Source organism: Lolium perenne, chromosome 5, assembly GCF_019359855.2.
Source record: "Lolium perenne isolate Kyuss_39 chromosome 5, Kyuss_2.0, whole genome shotgun sequence".
In the NCBI taxonomy this organism is placed as follows: domain Eukaryota; kingdom Viridiplantae; phylum Streptophyta; class Magnoliopsida; order Poales; family Poaceae; genus Lolium; species Lolium perenne.
The window spans coordinates 261,388,192-261,413,014 of NC_067248.2; the positions used below are offsets into that span (position 1 = coordinate 261,388,192).

The 24,823-nt window shown below is 47.2% G+C and overlaps 3 protein-coding genes across 5 annotated transcripts; 2 read left to right on the forward strand and 1 right to left on the reverse strand.

Annotated features, from left to right (window-relative positions):
- Window positions 1-296: 296 nt before the first annotated feature.
- Window positions 297-4,900, forward strand: LOC127302891 (uncharacterized). Its single transcript, XM_051333601.1, has 9 exons — window positions 297-782; window positions 1,113-1,185; window positions 1,313-1,532; window positions 1,903-1,975; window positions 2,215-2,279; window positions 2,409-2,576; window positions 3,064-3,120; window positions 3,616-4,399; window positions 4,559-4,900. The coding sequence occupies exons 1-9, from the start codon at window positions 512-514 to the stop codon at window positions 4,588-4,590; spliced, it is 1,743 nt and encodes a 580-aa protein (XP_051189561.1). The 5' UTR covers window positions 297-511; the 3' UTR covers window positions 4,591-4,900.
- A 594-nt stretch (window positions 4,901-5,494) lies between these two features.
- LOC127302892 (uncharacterized) lies at window positions 5,495-6,807 on the reverse strand. 3 transcript variants are annotated; one of them, XM_051333608.2, is made up of 2 exons: window positions 6,557-6,807; window positions 5,495-6,279 (listed from the first exon to the last, which is right to left on the reverse strand). In XM_051333608.2, exons 1-2 carry the CDS (start codon window positions 6,707-6,709, stop codon window positions 5,764-5,766), a joined length of 669 nt encoding a protein of 222 aa, XP_051189568.1. In that variant the 5' UTR covers window positions 6,710-6,807; the 3' UTR covers window positions 5,495-5,763. The 3 variants fall into 3 exon arrangements, with proteins under 3 accessions (XP_051189568.1, XP_051189567.1, XP_051189565.1); XM_051333607.2 differs by having other exon boundaries at window positions 5,495-6,282; XM_051333605.2 differs by having other exon boundaries at window positions 5,495-6,288.
- A 12,648-nt stretch (window positions 6,808-19,455) lies between these two features.
- Window positions 19,456-21,741, forward strand: LOC127302893 (F-box/kelch-repeat protein At5g42350-like). Its single transcript, XM_051333609.2, is given in 2 exon segments — window positions 19,456-20,404; window positions 20,406-21,741. Coding segments are annotated over 2 exon segments (1,752 nt in total). The 5' UTR covers window positions 19,456-19,805; the 3' UTR covers window positions 21,559-21,741.
- The last annotated feature ends 3,082 nt before the right edge of the window (window positions 21,742-24,823 follow it).

Sequence of the window (24,823 nt, forward strand, 5' to 3'; positions counted from 1 at the left end):
GGACGCTGAAATACGTCGCTAGTGTGTCTGTTGGGTTGCGCGCGGTGATCTAAAATAAGATGCATCACCTCTCAAAAATATCATATTTTGTTGATAGATTTTTTTTAAAAAATGTCAAATTTTATTTGATTTAACTTTTTCAAAAACATATAAGGCCCAAGTTTTAGGATGAAGGTAGTACATCGCTACCCCAAATTTTACACTTTTTTTTTCAAATTTTTTACTCACATCATTTTTGGTAAATGCCAAGTAGCCGATTTGGTTCATAGAGATGCTCTTATGACCTTGGTCACCTCCCCTTCCATGTCCGCAACCCAACAACACTCCCTCCACCTCTCCACGCCCGCCACACTCTCTTCTGGCCAGCCATGGCCATGGATGGATAAGCTTGTCCCGGACAAGAACCTCAAATCCCCTCACCCGCGTCACACCATCGGGCTCCACGTTCCACGAGGTTTCCATCCATCTAACCCTCGTCGACATACACTGAGCTCGTCCACTATCCCTTCCAATGTCGCTGCTGGCACACGGGAGTGAGGAGAACAGCCGCGCGGCCGTCTCCGTGGCCGGCGGCGGCAGCTCGGCGGCGGCCTCCCCGGCTGGGTCCTCTGAGGACGGCGGGGCTGGCGAGTGGTGCCGCATATACGACCGGATCGAGGCGCTGCTGCCGCGTGTCGAGGCGCTCGCCGGCGACCGCGCGCGCTTGGAGGAAATCGCCGAGCTGTCGGAAGCCCGCGAGAAGAGCCTCCATGCCCGCCTCCTCCAGGTGTTCCCCTTGATCTGTGAGTTCCTTCTAGGGTTTCCATTTTTTGGGCTGCTTGATTTTTTTTTTTAGATTCAGAGGGAGAACAGCTCCCGGGTTCCATTTCATTTCTCATGACAAGTACCAAAAACTAAAAACAGAAACAGTTCAAACCTACTTTACCAGCATTTGTAGTCTAGAAACGCCCCCGCGGGGCACAGCACTGATCACAAAGCGTTAGCCACCACTTTTACAACCAGCACTCGGAAAAACTGATCCAACCTAAACCAAAAGCTAAATCCAACATTTCTTGTGCTTGGTCGCGCCTGAATGCCTGATGCTAATGCTGGTTCTTCTGTTCGCGCGGCAGGCGGAGGCCAGCAGGATGCGCTGGAAGAGGGAGTACATCGAGCTGCCGCTCTTGGCGAACCCCATGATACCTAGTAGGATTTTCTCGCCCACAATAATGGTTTAATTTTGAGATGATTTGCCTTCTTTGTAGTGGAAAATTTTGGCACCACTCTAGGTTTATTATGCCTTCCTAAGTGACGAATTTATTGAGGAGAATAGCCGCGCGGCCGTCTCCGTGGCCGGCGGCGGCAGCTCGGCGGCGGCCTCCCCGGCTGGATCCTCTGAGGACGGCGGGGCTGGCGAGTGGTGCCGCATTTATGACCGGATCGAGGCGCTGCTGCTGCGTGTCGAGGCGCTCGCCGGCGACCGCGTGCGCTTGGAGGAAATAGCCGAGCTGTCGGAAGCCCGCGAGAAGAGCCTCCATGCCCGCCTCCTCCAGGTGTTCTCCTGATCTGTGAGTTCCTTCTAGGTTTTTCATTTTTTTAGATTCACAGGAGAACAGCTCCCCGGTTCCATTTCATTTCCAATTGAACCTTTTTTTAATGATTTCCAATTGAAACTAAGTATCAGGACAGGTACCAAAAACTAAAACTAAAAACATTTCAAACCGACTTTCTACCAGGATTTTAGAGTTTAGAAACGCCCCCGCGGGGCGCAGCACTGATCACAAAGCATTGGCCACCACTTTTACAACCAGCAGTCGCGAAAACTGATCCAACCTAAACCAAAAGCTAAATCCAACATTTTTTTTGGGCTTGGTTGTGCCTGAATGCCTGATGCTAATGCTGGTTCTTCTGTTCGCGCGGCAGGCGGAGGCCAGCAGGATGCGCTGGAAGAGGGAGTACATCGAGCTGCCGCTCTTGGCGAACCCCATGATACCTAGTAGGATTTTCTCGCCCACAATAATGGTTTAATTTTGAGATGATTTGCCTTCTTTGTAGTGGAAAATTTTGGCACCACTCTAGGTTTATTATGCCTTCCTAAGTAACGAATTTATTGAGGTTTTTTTTTCGAAAAGGGAATTTATTGAGGATCGGACTATATTACCTTTGAATTAAAGACATAGTAATCTCTATGATGTTATGCTGCTGCTGATATTATTTTGTGTCTGTTCACTGTAGAACTCAAAGAGATCGACTTGAAGGACCGCGGAACGTGTGAAGATGCTGATAACTCGGAACTCAAGGTATTACCAGACCACAAGTTCCATAGATCAAAAGCTCCAGACCTTCTGTCCACTTTGTACATGCCATTGATTTTCCTCATCTTTGTTGGTTTTGCATCCTTTTGTTAATCGTGCTGCGTAAAACCAAAGGAAGCTAGAACTTGTGTAGAGCTAAGGCAAAACAATGAGAATCATGAGGGTGTTGCAGGGGATTTAAGAGCAGAACTAAGAAAACTGAAGCAAGCTTACGAGGCTGTCTGCTTACACAAGGATTCCTTGGTTAAGGAGAAAGACGATGAAATCCAAAAACTCAAAAATGTAAGTATTTATTCCCAAGTACATGGCCAGCTCATACTAAACCCTGTTTCATTTCTGTAGTGTATGTTTGGTGAACCCGTCTTTCCATACATACATATGTAGTCATTAGTCAATGGACGATGTCATGTTTATAAGTAAACCTCCTTGACCAAATGTAACAATAATAAAATGCAATGTTTAACCAAATTTACTAATCGCTTATTTGATTGATCACCTCATGATGTGTGATCATGGGTTTTTATGCACAGGCGCAAATAGTCTAGTTTTCCTTTGTAGGCCAAGAATCCTATTTCCCTGTACGCATGTCTACTTTTTTTGCTAACAAGGTATAAGCATCCCGATTCTAGATAGGCTGCACATATGAGGGTGGTGTGTTACTGGAAATAAAAAGCAGTTAGGAATTAGGTTTGCTTTCCATTTATCTAATATCTATATAGGACAATCAACTTCTGGGGAGTGCTAATAGACTAGACTGTTTTTATGATAGGAGGCTGGTCAAAAGCGCCGAAATACAGCCGATGATGTGCATCATGAACAGTGCACGGTGAGTCTTCCTTTCGCTCGACTTTTCTCATTCCTTGCTCAATCTTTATTACATGCATCCAAGATCCAGAATGAATATTTGTAATCTCTTCAAGATCTCGTCGATTTTGTTGCTTACGTTGCTGCTTAACAATTTTGCAGTGCCATCTTTTCTAGAAATCTAAGTGTTCATATTCCATACAAGATATTCTAAAAGAAGGAAATTAACTAATCTGTAGGATTCTTGAGTAGTGTACTTTAATCACAATATCTATCAACTTTATGCAAGATAATTGATTTTCTAAAAAAATGTTTTGCATCTTTCAAAGACTGATGACATAGCCCAAATATAGAACTGATGTTTATATTTATGAACTATGACTCACTTTCTAGTCGTTTTGATCTTAACAAGTTGTATCGGCCCTGCAATGCCTGTCTGTTGATTTGTTGCTGTTAACGTTTAGATTTGTGTTGGTTCTTTCTGTTGGAATTGCTAAAGTTCTTCTCCTTTCAACAGATGCAGATCTTTGTCACGATCCTTAATCGCAAGACCATCACTCTCGAGGTCAACGGGTTAGACACGATCTGTGATGTCAAGGCTAAGATTGAAGACAAGGAGTGCGTCCCTCCAGTCCTACAGAGACTCATGTTTGGTGATAGGCTGTTGGTGGACAGCCGCACCATTGAGTCCTACTACATTCAGAGGGAATCCACCCTCACCCTTCACCTTGTCCTCCAAGGGATGCATATAGTTGTCAGCGCGCTTGATGTTGAGAGAGCAGATACCGTGAAGGCAAAGTTACTCGAGGAGACTCTTGATGTTGAGAGAGCAGATACCATATACAGTGTGAAGGCAAAGATATTCGAGGAGACTCTTGATGTTGAGAGAGCAGATACCATATACAGTGTGAAGGCAAAGATATTCGATGAAACTGGCATTGTCCCAGCTGATCAGCACCTTGAGTTTGGTGGGAAGAATCTGGAGGAGCGCCGCACCTTGACTGACTATGGCATAAAAAATGATTCTACACTTAATGTCGTGTATAATGCGTGGGTTGATAAGATACACATCTCAGTCAGGGCACCAACTGGCAGGACCGTCATCGAACATTTTGCTATGCGGTGGGAGACCATCGGCAGTCTCAAGGCGAAGATACATGCTGAGTTGCGTGTTCCCCCGGAGCAGCAGTGCCTCTTCTTGCGTGGAAAGCTGCTGCAGAACGGCGGCACCTTGCAGTTCTACCGTATAGAGCCAACCTCGTGGCCATGCATCCTCCTTCTGCAGCTCCGCCTTCCTGGTCGTAAGTGTCCTGCTGCATGCAGCATTCTTTCCAGCGTGATAGAAATCTAATCTGTAGTATTAGTTAGAGCTCAGAGTCATTTTGTCCTGCCTGTAGTATTAGTTAGAGCTCAGACTCAGTAGAGGCTGAATACATATTTTTACTTCATCTTCTCTGTAGGCCGGACCATCGCAACACTAGGACCAGCATAGCCGATGTAAGCTATAGCTGCCGCTTCGCCCTGTTTCCGCCAGATTTTCACAAGTGGTGCTGTGATGGTGAATGTTGGGACGATCCATGCTACGGTGCCCACCAGGAGTGCCTCGACATTTGCAAATGCCCCAATTAACCCAGGAGGGAAAGTCATGTAAGATTTATGAACAGACCTGTGTTTGGTGGGAATGCACGTAGTGGTACTTGATATCTTAACAAATGTGAAGCCTAAGATGTCAACATTTTTCTGGAGTTGAATGTATGCTGATGCTGACCTTTCATTCTCTACAATGGATCCTATTCTGACAAGGCTGTGGACTGAAGCCAACATTCAGTTGTTGTTGTTGTTGCTGCTGCTGCTGTCTACTTGTCAATTTCATCTGCAGAGATACCCTGTAGAGATATAGATGGATGGAAATTGCTCTCGGTTTGCTGAGTTGCTTCAACACAGGCTGTTGAGCGTGTCATGCTAAGCTTCCTGGTTTCTTCTTCGGGCCACATTCTGTTTCAAACTAGGAAACTGAACAAAGGCCAGGAATCAAGTATCAAAATGTCACATGGCTACTAAAATATTAGGGAAAATATTATGTACACCTGCAAGCCAAATTAGCATTTGTTCCTACATACTGTAGTATATTTTAAGCTCTAGGGTATATGTCAAATGCCTTCTATCTCAGATAGGTTATATTTCCATTGTACATTTTGCAGTCTAGTAATTAAAACAAACATGTGTTTTTGGAAGAACAAATGCCACCCATGCATAAATTACCCACTATTAATTTGTATTCTCTTTTGGCCATCCAAATGGAAAATTTCCACTTGTATATCAGAATCAGGAAGCATGCATAAGAAATATCATAATCCAATACACAAGAATGCTTCAAAATACAGATAAATGGACCAGCTGTTCCATTATTATACCTCCAAGTTATGAAAAAATGTCTATATATACTTTTGTAGGTCCAGTGTTTAGTTTTGCACGATAGAGGATATGATGGTCAAACATGTCATTTTAGATGGAGTACTTGCTAGTCAGTAGTCAAGCTCTTATGGATTGCTAACCATCTTCTAAGGTAGATGCAGCATTATGGCACTACTGGTAAGAGATTCACTACTGACTAGAAAATATATGGAATTCTGGCCATGATATCCATCTCGTCCGTCCTAGTCTCCTACACGTAGTCTCCGGCAGCGAATTTGGCCCGAGGGAAGAACTCGGCAGTCATCTCCCTTCCGTTGTAACACATCCCATCCAACCTCCCCCTGCACCAGGCCGCGTCGTCGAGGTGCACGTACTCCACAAACACCTTCCCGACTCCTGCCACCACCGGGGCAGCCTCACGGCTGGGCCGCGGGATCACCACCTTCACCAGGTGACCGAACTTGCGTGCCTCTTCGGTGACATCCTTCCGAAAGTCCCAGTAGAACCTGTCGTCCTCGAGGCGGTCGCCTGGCGAGAGCATCTTGGTCAGGCATACAACCTTTGTGCCCCCTTCATCTTCGTCGTCTTCTTGCGGTGCCGGAGATCGCCCACGACGGGGATTGCTCCAACGCTCGTGGTGCTCGGGACGTTGATAAGGAGTTTCTGGACGACGTGGCTTCTTGCAAATAACCACAAGCGTCCTCCTGGTGGTTCCGTCTGCCTCGGGTGAGATCAGTTGGAGATGGTCTGAGTTAATCACCTGCACCTGCTGCTGCTGCAGGCAGAAATTAGAATGAGAACAAAATAAGAATTCCCCCAGTTTAGGGCTATGATGAAGCAATACATAAGAACAAAATTAAGAATTTTCCTCAATTTATCAGATAGATTCATTTTTTTTTCTATTCTAACTGTCGCTTTACTTGCAGATCCAAGGCTATGAATGTGCAATTCGAATAGATGAACCTATGATTAAATCATACGAGTGTTCGAAAAATAAATTCTCAATTTAAGAGTGGATCAAGGAAGGGGCAGGAGACGCGAACCTGCTGCTCGCGGTGGCGGTCGGCCGGCCCGTCGTTGGCCCTGCGGCGTAGCTGAAGTAAGAGATCGGACATTCTAGCCTGCTTCTGGTGGTAGGTGCGGCCGTCGGGCGGCGGTGGTGAGGGTGAGGGAGAGCCGTAGTCGTAGCTGGCCATGGCGATCGGCGCCGCGGCGGCGGCGGGTTATTCCGTTGGTGGCGAGGGGGCTTGATGGTTTCGGTCTAGCTGTGCCGGTCGGGCCGGACGCAGTTCAAAAAAATGGGCCGGGTCGATTTCCGGTTTCAGATAGGATTCTGTTAGTTGTTTTCTAGAGACGGGGGCAAGAGTTTATTTTTCTCGTGAATTATTATTAAAACGTAAATAACTGACGTAAAAAAAGTACTCCTTTTATCTATAGATAGATGTCTAAGATTTGTGTAAATTTAGGCGTATGTATCTAGACGATATTTAACATTTAGATGTATCCGAATTTCGATCAACCGCATACATTTATTTATGGATGGAAGGAGTACATAATTTCCGAAGTAAAAGTTGTCAGTTGCAGCACCGCCTGCTGAACCTAGCACCATCTTCACCCCACAGGTTGGTCCCCTTCTTTGGTTAGCCTCCGACATCAAAGGGTTGGGAACCCAATCTATACGTGAAGTTTCTTTTTTTATAAAGATTTTTTTATTTTACTATATTAGCTTATTATGGTTTTGGTGTCTATTTTTAGCATTCGTCTGAATGAAGATGACATCGTCTATAGTACAATTTTTGGCTCTTCGATCGACGAGATCCCCTTTCTAATGTTAATGGCAATGTTGGAAGATCACAATTTTTAGGTATGAGATTCACATCTTGCTTCAGCAGATCAATTTTGGATCTTTGCTCCTAGTTGCGGCGATTATTGTCCTACTCAACGAAAGTAAAAACTCTCTTCCGATCAAATAGCAAGCTTGCGACATCTTGCGAATTGTATCTGTGGCTACCGCTATTTTGGCCGCCTGTCTATCCCCAATAACCGACTCTCGCTGACCTTAGAGCATCTCTAGCAGAGCCCGTAAAAGAGGGGGAAACTGAAAAACTCCGACGATAATAGGGGTTCGGTTCGGAGATGGGCCAGAATGGAGCCCGAACTCGCGGGCTAGCCCGTATAACGAGTTCGGGCCCCCGAGAAACTGCGTGGCCGCCTCGTATTAAAAGGGGCCGCAGAGGGGAGTTCGGTTTCTAAACCCTACTCCCCTCCGCCGCTTTCACTCCCGCCGCCAGCCTCCACTCCGGCGAGCCATTTCGCGGCCTCTGACGCCGCTCCGCCACTTCCGCCACCACCCCTCCGTCCGCAATGGGGCGGTTAAGACACGTAGGTAGGGGAGGGGGCCGAATCGGCGGCGGAAAGAAACCACGGCGTCCGCCGGGTGTACGGGCGGAGGCGGTCTGCGCGAGGCGGGCGCGCTCCGACGGTGCATGGAAGCGGGCGGACCGGAAGTGGCCGCATGCTATCGCGGGCCGGCAAGCGCGCGAGAAGGCGGCCGAAGAAGGAGAAGCTGAGGCGCCCCACGCTGGTGCAGCCCACCGCTGCCGGCGCTTTCCCCGCGCAGCAACGACGACGACAACGCCGACAGGCCGCCTGTAGCCTGCGGGAGCTCGGCGGAGGCGGCGGCCTTCGAGGTGGCAGTGCTCATCATCGCGTAGGATTCGCCCGCGAGGAAAAACACTCCGCCGCCGACGGGAAGCGCCCCCGGTGACAATCCGGGCCTAATCTAGTTGTTTTAGGTCTCTAATTAGCGAATGTAGGTCGAACTATCATGTATTTTGGCTAGATTAATGTAAATTATCGAGAAATCAAGCTTGATCGGAGCAAACTGGGTTCAATCGCGAGTTTGATTTTCCTGCGACGTTTGATTTTTGCTTTTTCAGTTCGCGAGTTCGGATTCTGGTCCACCGTAACAAAATTCATCTAAACTCAACAGTTCGGAAGATCGAACTCGACGTTTTCGGTTCTGATATATACAGGCTATATGCTAGAGATGTTCTTTGCCTATGGGGATCATTGAAAGAACGAAGCAAATACACAAGAGCTTCTTACCACAAGACGTTCTCACCTTTTATCATACTGAGAGTCCTTTTTTTTTGTCTTGCCTGCAACATTGTTGGTTCGTACTTTAGGCACCCAGCGACACTGATCAGTCTGTTCGGTTGCTTTACACTCGTGTGGTGTACTGGTATTCGTACTCTTTCTGATTGATTGACTCCTTTAGTAGTTGCACGCATGCATGCACGTTGTTTTGCATTGGGTCTTAAATTAAAATTATGGGAGAACATTCATGATATTGTGATATGTGGTCTAACTAGTTGAATGCCCGTGCGTTGCTACGGTCCTTCGAGTACCTTTTCTATAATTTAAACGTGAAGCATGTGAACATTTCTGTTTTCTAATGCCAATACCATCTAGCCGAGAGAGCATGCAGTTTAGGTTCCTAAAATTACAATACATTTGCTATTGAACAATGAGCATTAGCTATTGTATCTTGTCAAATAAATCAAGCACATTATATACTTAGTTTTCCTGCAAAGCTATGATCGCGAATGTATTTCTTATTTCCTTCTCTCCCTCCCCTATGCCTCCAAGTACACGGTTCCTTTTTGCCCCATCCTGCAAAAGAATCAGGTGTGCTCGTTGAGTATTCCAGAACTGATGCATCAATATAGCTGGTGTACCATGTCTAGTAAAGGAGATCTAAGTTCTATCTTAAATAAATGTTCATATACTCATAGGAAACACATTTTCCCGGCTCTGTTTCATAAAGCCTTGATATGCTCTCTACTACACTGAAATTGCTAAACGACACCAAGGACAATTTTTCAAGAAAATGAAATAAACAAAATTGCATAATTGTGCCCAGCGGAAACAAAACAAAAAACCCAAGAGTGCATATCTTTAGTAATCAGGTTAAAAAGGTAGACCAGCATAATGGTGCCATTTTTAAAATTTTAAGATAAAATTACTAATTGACAGATCTAGAGCTTGACCAACATCAGTGCTATGAAGATAAACCAGGAAATGAGATGTCTACAAATTTATGCAAGACAAGTAATAGCACCATATTCTTTACATAAACCAGGAGAAGATTGATTTCAGTTTGGTTTAGTCAACCTTCACTGAGAAAGAACAACATTTCAATTTTATTTTCAAAGGTTGTAAAATAATAGCACACAAGTGTCAAAATATATTCACTAAAAGTTGCATGTATCGACCATAGTAAAAAACCCTTGTGTGTCTAGTTAGAAAATATTAAATTGTATCAAACAAATATATCGAATTATTGATTGGTTGAAGCTCCACTTACCCTTTCGAGTGTGAAATCTGATATCATAGCAACGAGGAAAGCCAGACCATCATCAAGATTATTTGCCCTCATGCAATGATCTCTGAAGAAAACCCAACATAAAAGGACAGGTCCTAATGAGGGAAGTTAACCAAATGATATACCTTAAGGTAGAGAAATGTGTACCTCCTTAGCAAAGAAAGGTGATCTTTCTTTGCAATATCTTGAACTCGTTTTCATTGTACATAACCTGAAACATGTCGACTAAACCAAATCAGTGGCACTACCTATCTTCATAGTACATAACCTGAAAAATGTTGACTAAACCTGGCTAGAGCTGGCACTATACCTCATCCACTTGGCGCGCACCATCCCCTCGAAAGGCTTTCTGATTACAGTACCAAATAGATGGTTACAATCTTTATCCAGCTACCGGGTGTAATACAAAACAATAATATAAATTGCTAGCCTATTATCCTAAGAAGCACATAAATGCTGTTCTATGTCATCAGTCATAACCGAGTCCTTGAAAATAATTTGTATCATGTACAACCATACAAGCAAACAACAACAACAACAACATGCAGGCTATTCAATAGCATTAACTTAAAAAGGCTATTTAGTACAGATAAGCTGATGTTAGGGACATCCAAACCTTCAAATTTAAATTGATAAACATTTTTCTCTAGCCCCTCTCATGTGGCTGGCCCTATATTAAGCCCCTCAGTTTCTCAATTTACACTTGGTTGATTGTTTCCTAGTGAGGATATAGAATGCATTAAGATTAAGTGATAAAATGTAGTAGATATACTGGATCTCTACATTTTAGAAATATAGATCTCAATTGCTGGTAAATGTGTACATAAAAAACAATGAAGAACATATTGAAATTGAATATAACTACATCAATACAATAGCCAAGATTATCAGTACAACTTGGTTTTCTCAATATTATTAGTATTAGGACCCTAGGTGGGAACATCAGCATCACTGACTCAAGTGCTAAGCAACCAATTTAAGTACATTTTCTCGATAGGATCCATAGTGATTGATCAGGCTAATTCCTTGCCTCATTATTGTTATCAAAATCGTGATGTCCTCTCCTTAGTGACTTTTTCTCTTAGTTCCAACTGCAAGAAAACTCGGGCAACCAAAGAAATATAAATTCATTTTTTCTTACCACTCAGTGCATGTTTCAGGAAATAAACTATTTTGAAGACAATGTACATAGATATTGGTTGAGAGTTTTTCTAAATATGATCCACCAAAAAGGTACACAAAAAATTGAGACAATTTCTAACCTGGAGTTTCACTGGGACAAATCAACGACCACTGCTCCTTACTTTGAAACATTTCCATGAATAAATCAGGAATACAGAGTGCAGAAAAGATTCCTTGCTCGATTATCCTCCTGTAAATTGCACATAATGATACCAAGATGGGATGATAAAAGATAATAGCACCACTACGACAGAGGTGCGACCATTTTTTGGGGAGTTAAAATCGTTTGAATGCCAGGATTTTGGAAGCTCAAAGAGCACCACAGCGTGCATGGTGAGGCTCCGGTGGGCGGCGGCGTGGTCCTTCTCGGCGAGGCGCGTTTACAAGTGCTTGAGGTCAACATAGGCACATCCCTTGTTCTCCCCGCACCAGGGCTTGATGTCGGCCTTTTGCTTGATGACCAGAAGCTCCGCCACGAGCAGAGATAGTGAAGCTCCATAGTGTGGGGGCTTGAGGCACCAACATATATAGCTTCCGTTCACGAGGGTATGGGAGTACGAAGATGTTAAAATTTATTGTTCCAATAACAAATTGGAGCAATAGAAATAGTTAGGAGTTTTTTTCCTATGCAGAGAAGTACTTACCACACAATTGTGCCGCATCTCCCACTCTTGATGAGCACTTCATGTTACTTCTGATTGGACACCATTATCTCTCTCAACACAAGTCATCACATAGATTGATTAATTGACATGGCATGCAGTATAAACAAATGCATAATCAATAAGACATCATGATGTTCTCTATGCACAAATTCTCAATCACCTCCTCCTTTGATGTGCTGAACTGCATGCCATTTGATATTGAAACTGAACTGAAACATTGATCACACGATGGAACCATTAAGAGTATCTAAAAACTTCAATAAAGTTTGCAGTTGATTATAAATGGCTATGTGATAGGTTTGGGATTTAGCGTGCAAACATGTGATCTAAAAAAGAGATAGGCCCTTGTATATATCCAATATGTAGGCATTATAAGCTTGATCGATCATCATGAGATTGGACTGTAAATAGTTTAGTTCTTCCTCCACATATCTACATATGCAGCTAATCCCCGATAATCCAAATAAAATTCTTTTAAGTTTAACACTGAACCACGCAGAAATCATTGATGGCATACCATACAACACCGAACGATTCTGTGCCTCGATGACGCGATTACTACGCCGTGGCGACCTCCTTCCGTCTGCGCCCCTCCGGCCAGCCACAGCCGTCGCGACGCCTTGGTCGTCCCCGTTGGCCACCAGGGCCAAGGCTGGAGCTCCGCTGCCTACCCTGCCCTGATCTCTCTGCTCTGCCCTCGGCTCGCTCTTCCTCTGCCTCGGCTACTTTCCGTAGTGCGGCTGGCACCGCGAGCGATCGCGGCCATCGCGGCCGGTCGGCGTTCGCGTATGCTCCCGCAGTCCCACGCGCGTCCCTCATCTGTGCGGTGCTCTGAGGCCACCAGGAAGGGAGGCACCTGAGTGTCGAAGTACCAGCTGGATGCGTGAAGGGCTGGATGGATGACGAGGGGGATGGTGAGGCGGCGACAGTGCGATTGGATAGAGGGGGAGACTGGGAGAGAAGGAGGTGCACGCCAGGGAGGTCTTGCTTGGAAGGGGATTTTCATGAGCCGGGGAGAGATGGTTGTGAGATACTCCATGGTCTGGCACACCATGACTAACCTGCATAGCACGTCCATGACAGGCATCACCCTGATGGCCTGATCGGCAACACCACGGCCGACCTGCAGCACGTCCATGACCAACATCATGTCTAAGCATCATGTGCATGACCGATAGCATCATGACCGCATCTCCATGGAACCAAGGGAGATGCGTCTGCAGCCGACTCATGCATAGAGAAGAATCGATGGAAAATGGGAGGAGTAATTGCGACGCGCGTGCGAGGAATGAGGCGTCCATGTGTTGGAAATGGGAGAGAATTTACAAAAGGAAACAGGGAGAGAGTTAAGGCGGATGAATATTTTGTCACAGGAAAGCTACCTTAATCAACGAGCCAAAATATATACGCTCTCAGACTACTCACAATGGGAGTATCATAACTAGTATCATGCATCACATGCATGCAAAAAGCTGATGTGTCACATCAATAAATGAAGAAAGAGGTGGTAGTAGTATCATAGGTAGATACTGTATCATAGCACGTACAACTAAAAAAATTAATGTCAAACCAATCTTGTACACACTTTTGCATTGAGATTCTACAAATCACTAAATATAATTAACCTATGATACTACTACATGATACTATGCATTGTGAAGATAGTATCACACACTAGTACCATATGCATGATACTACTATATGATACTCCCCATTGTGACTAGTCTCACCATTGGGACGGAGTAAGGAAAGAAATTTTCTTAATTAATCTGTATTGATTACCGATTAATGTCGTGATATGATTAGCGCTAAAGAGGGGCGACCTACCTTGAATGTAGATCGGATGATTGGAAAGGTAGATTGGACGGATGGATTTTAAGTGGAGGTTTTGAGATTATAGCGAACGGTCACGATGTTCCCAATCTCCTTCACCAAACGCGTTGTATAACGTACGACCAACTGGAATATAATAATAAAGATATCTATGTTTTCTTTTCGGCTACGTTAAGAAAAGTACAATATTATGTTTTTATTGGCTAAACAATTTAAAGACCTCTAAGATTTTCTCGGCTTTTTTAGAATATTTTTTCTAATAGCGGAAAACAACTTGTCTAACTATAGCACCTATTATTTGCTACTATAAATATATATGGTATTGATGGTAAAAAAACATAAGATTGCCCTATTAACCAGCACAACACAAAATCGGGCAAAAAGCAATACAGACACCTACAAACCGCGGCGGAAAACGATCACACATGACAAACACCTTCTCAAAAATTCAGGCCGCCTCAGCTCAAAACCTGCTGTTTGAGGCAAATGGTGACTTGGCTTTTTAAATCTCAAATTACAGTTACATCATTAACGAAGATTTGCACTAGTAGAAAAAGAGGCTTTCGTTCGGAGCTGCTGGTAGTATTACTCCCGATCACGTTAGGAATCAGGACTAATATGAGCATTAGTCCCGGTTTTAAAAGGCTAGGACGACGTATGGTTTTAGTCCCAGTTCGAACGTGATCTTTAGTTCCGGTTGGGGACACCAACCAGGACTAAAGGGGTTGCGGCGTGTAGAACTAAAGGGTAGGAGACATCAACCGAGACTAAAGGTTTCTGTATTTTTTTTTAGCTCCATACACACAAACATACACCGGATCGCCTTTCATAGATTTGTAAAACACAAAAGAAAATGATAGAAAATTTAAAATTTAAATCCATTTAGATGTAGGTTGGTTAGGTGATCTAGTTATTATGGAAAATAACAAACATGAATTTTGACTTATTTTGCATAAAACAATATTTTTCGGTAAATGGAAATATATTTTGCATACGTATACTCGAAAAAAATTAATATATGAAAATCTGTCGACGCGAAAAGTTACATCCGATTTCATCGGGCTATGCCCGGTTAGCGAATTTGTAGATTCTCAAACTGCCAAAGGAAAATATGAAAAAAAATAGATTTTAGGTTTTGCAAAATTATTATTGTTATTTATTTTTACACAAAATTATTATTACTTCATTATTTTTTGTTAATTAAGGTAATTATTTGTAATTTAATGGGGAAGAGGAGATGAACTATCAGCCCGCGCTGGTGATTTTGAGAAGTAGGGGTCGACAGTGTTTTCGTCCACGAGCCTGTACAAGTGAGGGTCGACGAGGCAAAACAGGGTCGATCTCTAAATGTTTTTAGGGGTTTACAGTTTAGGGACACTGATTTGCGCCTCAAACACCCTTCAGCGCTTAAAATGCATTTATTTTAAAGGTTTGATCGTTTTAAAGGCTCTGCAAGTGATATAAAAAATCAGTGTTGGGATTTTGCAAAAAAATATAAAAAAAACCAGTGTTGGTGTAGGCCGACGCGAATTTTTGGCTCCTGGGTGCGCTAGCACCCCCTTTTAGCAATAAAATCGAAAAAAATACTAAAATTGATTCAAAAAATTCGGCATAAATCATGTGTGTGGAGCACATATGTAGGTATGTGCATGTCAAATTTCAACCTAAAATATGAAAGTATGTAGCCTACACAAAAATAACAAACTGTACTGTTCATAGTATAATGACTATACGTATACTATTCACAGTATAACAAAACTTCATTTTCGCTTTTTTGTATGAGTCACGTACGGCCGTATTTTTTTCTGAAAATTTTCTCAGATAAGCATTGAGATGAGATGTACGCGAGGTAATTATTTCAACTTTTTTTAAAACATTTAAATAACGTTTTTCGAATTTTTTGAAATCAGGTGCGCTGGTACCTAGGTTCTCCACCATATTTTCGTAGGCCTTAGCCCTTAGATTATTACCACACTCAAGAAAAAAATGGTTCTGCACTTGCATGACCTCTGTCGGTCAGGTAAATATTTCGGACTAAAATTGTGTACCTTTGTGTATTTGAACTTTCTGAAATAAGCTACAGAACCAATTGTTTTAACCCATTAAATATTGTGTGTGCAAATGATCTTATCCCAAGATCATGCGGTGCTTGTTAGACTTGGTACGTGTAGCTAATGGATATGTGTGGTCGACTACGTGCAGAGCTAAACGTAGATGAAAAACGTGACAAAAAAAGAAAAAAAATAATAAACGAGTAGTGCCAACAAGGGTGAGGACAAGAACTCAAGTCAAGAACTAAGCAAACTATTTGTTGGTACAACACATTCTAGAATTTCCCGTTAGTTACAACTTACAACCAAGGTAGACAAAGTGTACTCCAGAAATTCCTATCAGGATATTTGTTATACTCCACCTACTAAAACCCTCTATCAACATATCTAAAGATACTAAAAGATACATGAAAAAGTAAAAAAAAAAACAGAATAATACATCTAAGTGGCACAAACTATTCCGTAGATGGAAATATTTTTAATATATCTGTGCTAAGCTTGCCAAGAAGGCCTGAATTGTTTTGAAAAATAACATATTACTTTGCGGGTTATAATCTCTTACTGCTATATTTGTAGTGATATAAGTTTTGGTTTTATAACTATTAACTTCTATAGTGAAGTTGGTATAAACAAAATTTAACAAACTATATTTATGAGTTAAATGATCTATGAAAAAGTACAAATATTCAGTATAAATGGATGTAAAAGATTAGTTTTGATTGTTACCGGCCGCATTAAATGTTACGACAGACCTTTTAAGGAAGATCTTTTTTTTGTTCACTAGTATGGTTGAATTTCCGAGTCTACCTCTAAGTGATTTGTAAAGGTATTGGGGATGGAACCAGTCTCAAATACTCGTAGTATTTGTCTCGGCAAAGTTTCAATGATGACAAAACCTCTTTCTTGTCAATATGAGAATCAGTGCCACGGTAATTAAGGGCCCAACGCCACACCACCACACTTAAAAAAATATTATATATTTATTTTAAAAATCATAAATTAAAACATTGTTTTAGTTAACCTCAATTTAATACAAAGTTTATAGAAACCAAATTAAAATTGAATATCTCAAAACAAGATAAATTAAAATCTTGTAGGTCTGATTATGTCAAATCTTGTAGGTTTTAGATAAATTAACCTGCTGTTTGAGGCAAATGGTGATTTGTTACATCAACAACGATACTTGGTTAAATACATGTGTGTTGGATAGAACATAACATAATACATGCGGCCAAGTAGCTCTAGCGACTAACGAGCATGATCGTTGTCATCAAGTTCGAGAGCGAAGACGACCTCGATGACCGGGAGTAGGCGCACGGGCGGCGAGCAGCGGCCAACCCAACCCCTATCTAGGGTTTGGTTATTATGTTTTCTATGTTTGTTTATCTTGCTTGTCTAGGACTTGTTTTGCACGTCTCATCCGTTATAGGGCATATCATTTCTAATATAAATCTAATTAATTCGGTAGATTGAGTTTGATTCCACACATTATTGGTTTGTCTCTTTTTGGCCAATTTGATTTCGGGGCCGCGTTCGGTGCATCATGCGGCCAACAACCTATACAAGGACGCCGATACGCCCTTCCCTATCAACGGGGTGTCGTAAACGGACGAAGTTGGACACGAATTTGCATCAACATTTTGGAGATGGCCTAACATCCACGCGGAACCTACCCACATTGAGCGCAAAAATTTGCTCGGGCCACCAAGTGTGCCCTAAGAGCATCTCCACTCGTCCCCCCGAACAGGCCCCCGGCGAGCGTTTTTTCCATCCGGACGGCGAAATTCGGCCCAGTCGCGCCCCCGGTTCCTCGTTTTCGTCCGGATTTGGGCCTAAATTCATCCGGCGATCCCACGCCCCCCGGCCCCCCGGGGAGCGCTCGGGGACTCCGGACGAAACGAAAGCGCGCGAAACGGCGAGGAAACTTCCCGCGCGTCTGGTGGCCCCAACTTGTCGGCGAGAGAAACCGATCGTCGTCCTCATCGCATCGTCTTCCGCGAGCTGTAAAAGCCTGCCGCCGGTCTGCATTCGCCGGCCACGCGGCGAGTTAATGTCGTCGTCTTCCGCGCGCTGTAAAAGCCTGCCGCCGGCATGCATTCGCCGGCCACGCGGCGAGTTAATGTCTTCGTCTTCCGCGCACGCATCGTCTTCCGCGCGCACTAAAGGCTGCCGCCGGTCAGCTCGCCGCGATCCACGCGGCATTTAATCCCCGCGCCAGCCACGCCTATATACGCCGGTCCGCTCGCCGCGAGGCGTACCCCGTGCTCCACTCTCCCTCCATTCTCCCTCTACTCTCAAGATGGCGTTCTACGACGACGACGGCGCAGCCAACAACGGCTTCGCCCGCCGGTCTCTCCACGCGTGGGAGGGGCACCTCCTCCACCAGGCGGGGTACCCCTGCCCGCCGGACACGAGGCCTCCCGGAGGCGGCTGGCGGCTAAGTGCTGGCGGCGTTCCAATCCCGCCGCCGCCGCGGGGCCATGCCCTCGACGTCGCCATCGAGGAGGCGAGGATGACGATGACCGACGAGGAGCGCGCCGACCCGCGCCACCACCCCGACAACTACACGCGGTGGAACTCCTACTTCCTCCAGCGGTGGGAGCGGGAGGCGGCGGCCTACGACGGCCCGCCGCCTCCGCCTGCGCGCAACAACGCCGCGGGCCGCCGACGGTGGTGGGGCCGGACACTCGAGGCCGTCATCGAGCACATCGAGGCGGCAACTCCCCGGTGCTCACGATGCCCCCTCTATCGGCATCGAGGGCATCGGCGAGCCGCCGTCGGGGAAGCGTCGGCGACCACGGCGCATGGCTGCCGGCTCGTCGTCTTCGGATCGGCGTCAAGGTCATCCTTGGCGCCGGTGAAGAGGAGGAGGCGACGTCGCCTTCGACGCCGGTGCGCGTCAAGAAGGAGCCGGCGTCTCCGCCGGCGACGACCGAAGGCGCGACGGCGGCGCCCTCGTCATCCGAGAACGACCTTCCGCGCCGCGAGCGGCGGAAGAAGACGAAGAAAGAGGCCGCCGCAAGCCGGCTCGCCGAGGAGGAGGCGAAGCGCGCGGAGGAGGCCGCGATGGCGGAGGCGATCGCCGGGTCGCTTGCCGACATGGAGGAGGAGAAGCGCGCGGACGACGCCGCATGATCGGGCCAGCGCGATCGGCGGCGCCGGGGAGGCGGAGCGACGGCGGCGGCCGGACACGGCCGCCGCACGCCAACTCGCCGCCGCGCCGCTCCAACCGCCAACGACGATGTCGCGCGGTACCGCCGTCTGCGACACCTCCATCCGGCGTCGCTGTCCCCGTCGTCGACCTCGAGTCCTCCGACGACGGGCGGGTACAAGCCATCCCCGGGGTGGGGAGACGCCGGCAGGGCGAGCGGCCGGGCCGCGCGGCGAAGGTGCCGAAGGTCGAGGACGACGGCTCCGACGACGGCGGCGACGACTACACGGTGTTCTACCGCCGTATGGGCATGTAGAGCGCCGTGTTTAAAAATTAGCGTTTGAATTCCCCTAGCCGAATTCGAAATATAGTCGAATTCGGCCTCTATGTATGAACTCCGCCCGTTTTAGTCTAAATATCATTAAATTTAGTCTATATTCACCCGAATTTTAGCCGAAGTTTGTCAAGTTTCCGTTTTTTAAATTCGCATCGTCGACTTCGCCTGGGCACGCGGCTGGGAAACTAGCGCTCCCCACGCCAAAACTTCATCCAATCCGGACGAAAATTTCGCCGGATTTGGGCGTGGGGAGCGCCAACCGAGTGGGGATGCTCTAAGATGCACAACGTGAATTCGGTCATGTTCTACCTTGTCATGGCTCGGTGACGGTTTACGAACACGAGAAGGGCAAAACGTAGCACAACCTGACCTGACGAAAAGCTCCGTGAATCCCGCCGACGTTCCATTCCACCGGGAGCCGTTTCCTTTGTCGCCCCACCCAGCGAGCGGCGCGGCGTCCACTTTCCCCAACGACAACTCCCCACTCAACTCCAACTCCAACCACCACCCACCGCCCGCCGCCACCTCTCCTCTCATCATCTCCTTCCCCGACGGGCACGCCATGCTCTCCATCCCCGCGCTCGCCAGGGCCCTCCTCGCGATCCTCCGCGCCGTCCTCCTCCACCTCCGCGCCGCCCCCGCCTCCACCCACCACCTCTTCTTCTTCTCCACCTAGCCACCCACTCATGTCTACCGCCGCGGCGGCGGCGGCGCTGCGCAGATCCGGCAGCAACAGCCTCTCTGCCCTCCTGCGCGCCGAGCAGGAGGAAGACGACCCGCCGCCCGCTCCCGCTGCTGCTGCTCCCGACGCCACCAAGCAGCGCGGCCCCGGCGGCGGCGGACGAGCGCGGGGCAGGACCAGGAGGAGCTACCTCCGCCTGCCCCTCGCCGGCGCCGGCGGCTGCCGCGTCTGCGCCTGCGACGAGGCGGAACCCGCCCCTCCGCGCCGCCGCCTCCCGGGCGACGCCGAAGACGAGGCTGCTCCGGCCGAGGAGGAGGGGCCTGTCCCTGCCGCCGCGCTCCAGTGCTTCTCCTGGAAGAAGCCGCCCGCCATCCCCGTCACCCGCCGCGGCCGACCACTAGCGCCTGAAGATTCGTTGGCGGCGGGGGTGGTGGTGACATCGGAGGAGTTCCCGGCGACCACCCTGGCGGCGCTCCCGGACGACCTGCTGGAGATGGTCCTAACCCGGCTCCCGCTCTCCGCCCTCCTCGCCGCGCGCTGCGCGTGCCGCCGCTGGAGGGACCTCACCGTCGCCCCGCAGCTCCTGCGCCTGCGCCGCGAGGCGCCCAGCGCAGCGGTGGCGCCGGGTCGGGGCGGCCGCGCTCGCGGGCAGGTCGCTCTTCTCCGTCGCCGGCGTCGGCGACGAGCTCTTCGTCGTCGGCGGCCGGTCTGTAGGGTCTGCATCCACCGCAGGGTCCGCCAAGACGCACAAGGGCGTCCTCGTGTACAGCCCGCTCACGGGCGCGTGGCGGAAGGCGGCCCCGATGCGGGGGGCGCGGTCCCGGCCCGTGCTGGGGGTGTTCGAGATGTCCGCCAGCCGCAGCGCCGCCCACGCCCGCGCCGAGAAGCACGTGCGCCGGGCTAATTCTAACGGCGGAGGCAAGTTCCGGCTCGGCGGCACCTCCGCCGTGTACGAGGACCCGCACCGGCTCTCCCTCCGGCGGCTCCGCCTCCGCGACGTCCTCACCGACGACACCACCGATTCCGCCACCGCCCCTGCTGCTCGTGCCCACGGCAAGGTTGTTCCCAAGCAACCGAACAAGCCGGCCCAGCCAAGGCAGGCGCTGATCGCGGTCGGCGGCCGCGGCCCGTGGGACGAGCCGCTGGTGTCCGCCGAGATGTACGACCCCGTGACCGACAAGTGGGTGGAGATCGCCGGCTTCCCCACGGACGTCGGCCTGGCGTGCTCGGGCGCGGTCTGCGGCGACGCCTTCTACGTCTACTGCGAGTCTGACACGCTCGTGGCCTACCACCTGGACGCCGGCGCGTGGTCCGTCGTCCAGACCTCCGCCCGCGCGCCGCCCAGGCTCCGCGACTACGCGCCGGCGCTGGTCTGCTGCGCGTCGCGGCTCTTCATGCTCTGCGTCTCCTGGTGCGACCCGGCGGGCCGCCGGGACAAGGTGGTGCGCAAGGTGTTCGAGCTGGTGGACATCTCCTCGTCGTCGTCGTCGTCGCTGCCGAAGTGGGCCGAGGCGTCGTCGCACCCGGACGCGCCCATGGACCCCAACGCGGCCTTCGCCGCCGGCCAGGGCAGGATCTACGCCGTGGAGATGTTCAGGATCTTCGGCAAGGTGCTCGACTTCGCGACGTCGTGCGGCGTCTCGGCTGACGCCGCCGAGCAGGAGCAGAGCTGGAGCCGCGTCGCCCGGAGCAACGCCGCCGCCGAGGCCGACGCCATGTCCTGCCGCCTCAAGTCCATGGCCGTGCTGCAACTCTGATGATTGGCATCGTCTCTCTTCTCTGCTGTTTTACCTACATACACTGATCTGTTCTGTTGATTCCATGAGCTGACTGACATGCAGCTCGGTACAGTCATTCCATTGCGTGCAGCCATTGCTGCGACTCTTGAGTTCGTTCAACTTGGTTTATAATACAAGAAAGATGCTTACACCATTTTACTACGATGCTAATTACAATCACTCTCCACTTTGTATTTAGCATTATGTCTGTGAATTAGACTTGGTGCCAAGAACATGCGACTGTTCATCCAACCAAAAAAGGAAGATCATCATGAGATTGTACATGCATGACTTTGCAGCTTTTTTTTAATGAGGATTAGCTGTGAAATCACTCTCCGTGATGGCAGTACGACTGTTACAGAAATCCTGTCTCGATCATCACGGTGTCATCATCAGCTCATGGCCCCATTCGGCTGGTACAGCTCCCAGCCGAGCCGCGGGTCTATTTTAGACTGCTCATGTGCAACCGCCATGATCCAGACATTGCCATGCATGTCAGGATGTATTTTATGAGAAGACAGAGATAGATAATGACAGATCTGTCACTCGAACAAAATTGTACTTTAGTACACATCTGGCTACCAGGGAACTCAATTGTCTCTGTTTCTGTTTTCATTCTCAACCATAGCGACCTTGGGAAGGGATGAACAGGAATCTTGATCATTCCTGATGGCGTTGGGGCTCCTCTTTTCCCTTGACATCCTGCAGCAGAGGTCATATCACAAAAGAATCCGTTTTGTAAAGAAACGACAGTTGAGAAATGAGGCCAAATCCTAATCATATCTTATCAAGAAAGCTGACGATTCTGATCACTGGTAAGACCAGCTTTGGGACCGAAAGCATCCATCACCTAATCCATGACCAAAGCATCATTTCTCGTCAAAAATAAAGCCAAACCAAAGCATCATCGTAATCACCAGCTCATAACCTACCAGCAGTGATTAACTTTTCAAAAAAACGAGAAGAAGAGAACCAATTGCAGAAAACATGCAACGGAAAAGCTACAACACACTACTATTCCTTTCGTTCTAAAATAAGTGTCCGCAAATTTATCTGGATTTGCATGCATCTAGACCCTTGTTTTAGTATGTAGATAAATGTGAATCTAGATAAATTTGCCACATTTGTTAAAGAACCGCGGCGGTACTTACCAAATCTTTTGATGGATTGGCCAAGAATGATGTGAGTGCGGTGGTGCCGGTGGCAACCTCTTTGGCGGTCAATAACTGCTGAAGTGCAAGCGCAACAGCACATTTTGAACTGGCCACTCTCCTTTATAATACACTCATCCATCAACTGGCCAGCGGCGAAGTGCAGTGCAGCAACCCTGGTTTATTGCTTGAGGAAACATGTGAAGATCATTAGGCTGCCCATGAATGTAATCATGCATGGATCCCAGTTTGTAGTTATAGCAGGCGTATAGAGAATTCTACTAAGCAAATACCTTTATCTATGATGAGTTGATCAAGGGCATGTCAAACTGATGGTCAAGTGAAAATACAAAACAAATGGTGTAGCAAGTAGAGACAGTTCCTTCCCATCCCATTAAAAGCTACTACACTACATCCTTCCCAAAATATAAGTGGTACAACGTAGTTTTTTTTTTTTAAATATGGTTCTTTACAATTTAGTGCTTTTTTTTGCTTTTAGTTCCTCAAAGTTATTGGCTAGGCATCACACTGAAGGGTTGTTGATTGATAATGTGTGGAATACCCATCTTAAGTTAAGCACCTAACTAGCGGCATTAAGTGGGTGGTTCATCTTGTGCTTACTAGTTGATACCCCACGTGTTGAGGCGAGCATTATAGATGTTTTCCTTTTACGTACAAAATGGCATGAATAGTCTGTGATTGCATAGTGTTATGGTATTTATTTGCTTTGGCTGCGCGTAGCCGCAGGTAAAATATTTAAAGAAATAGCAGGAACTTCCCCTTTTGAATTCAAAGATATGAAGCCGTCTTTTGTTGGTTGGTACATAGGAAAAACAAACGATTCCATGGTTGGATTTAACCAACGATAATTCAGGTAATACAGGGTGTGTCCATCGTCAATAGCACAACAATAGCATTGTACGAAACTATTCCTTACATCAGAAACAAAGACATGTTCACGGCTAAAAATTGATAGGCTCCTCACATGTAGAAGGAGAATGTAAAATATTTCACGAAAGAGACTGAATAATGGAGAAGTCCTTCATTGTGAGATCTTTATTCATCACGCCCTGTGGTATGTACCAACAATTACCACGCTACTACTCGCTTGCCATCATGGGGTGACCGGTAATTCAAATCCCATCATGGGGTGACCGGTAATTCAAATCCAGAGCATTCCCCCGTATCCATGCTGATACAATTTATAAGCATAACTATTGGGGAAAAAGGGATATAGAGCATCATACTTGTAGGTGAGCATGAAAACTATATAATTCCGGGAAGCAACAAAACATGGCTGACAACGGCATGTAAAGTAGAAAAAATGGTTAACCCGTGGAGGCACATACGGTGATTGCTGTGGCGGCATGGAGGTGCGCTGCTGACGGACGGAAAGTTTTTTTTTTACTTTCTGCTGTATTTTGAGAGGAAGAAGTGAAAGTGGGCTAGCTAGATGTGGTTTAACCCGTGGAGTGAACTTTTTTTTTCCTTGACGCTGTAGAAGAAGCAGAGGTGGGCTGGATTAGAAAGAAGAAAGGGATACTTAGCTGGGCTGGCCCGTTCGAACGACATAGATGTAACGTTGAGTCCTTTTCCTGCTGGTCGATGGTAGTATGGTACAGCTGGATTGAAAAGTTTCAAATCCAATGGATAGGATAATTGGGATGACGTGGCATCATGAGCTTTCAGCTTGCAAACATTAAATATTTTTTAGTGGGGATGAACTTCATAGATATTATAGATTGGCTGGTTGGTTCTTCTAACGTCCACTCTTCTCGTAAGAAGATGGTAGACCAACAAGCTACACCAAGTGCAATGTGAGCCACTGATCTAGACCACCACCTCCTTGATAGGCCATCGACCCAGTCCAGTAAGTGCGCTTAACCATCGCATTAGGCGCCTATCATATAGCAAGCTCACCATCCCATCTTCGGTGTGGTACTAAACATGAGATATACGACTATGGTCGTGCAGGTTCGGATAGTGGGAGTGTTTCAAAAAGAGTTTTGGATATGAATTGGGCTCTTAGTTGCTAGGCCTATTAATTAGTTCCTTTCTCATAGTGTTGTCCTTTTCCTCTTGTCGGAAATACT

Bases quoted from the DNA above. Each gene is read 5' to 3' on its own strand.
- LOC127302891 (XM_051333601.1), top strand. From the start codon at position 512: ATGTCGCTGCTGGCACACGGGAGTGAGGAGAACAGCCGCGCGGCCGTC. The intron at 1,533-1,902 runs GTGTTCTCCTGA...TTCGCGCGGCAG, and splicing joins TCCATGCCCGCCTCCTCCAG to GCGGAGGCCAGCAGGATGCG. The intron at 4,400-4,558 runs GTAAGTGTCCTG...TCTTCTCTGTAG, and splicing joins GCAGCTCCGCCTTCCTGGTC to GCCGGACCATCGCAACACTA.
- LOC127302892 (XM_051333605.2), bottom strand. From the start codon at position 6,709: ATGGCCAGCTACGACTACGGCTCTCCCTCACCCTCACCACCGCCGCCC. The intron at 6,289-6,556 runs GTTCGCGTCTCC...TTCTGCCTGCAG, and splicing joins ACCGCCACCGCGAGCAGCAG to CAGCAGCAGGTGCAGGTGAT.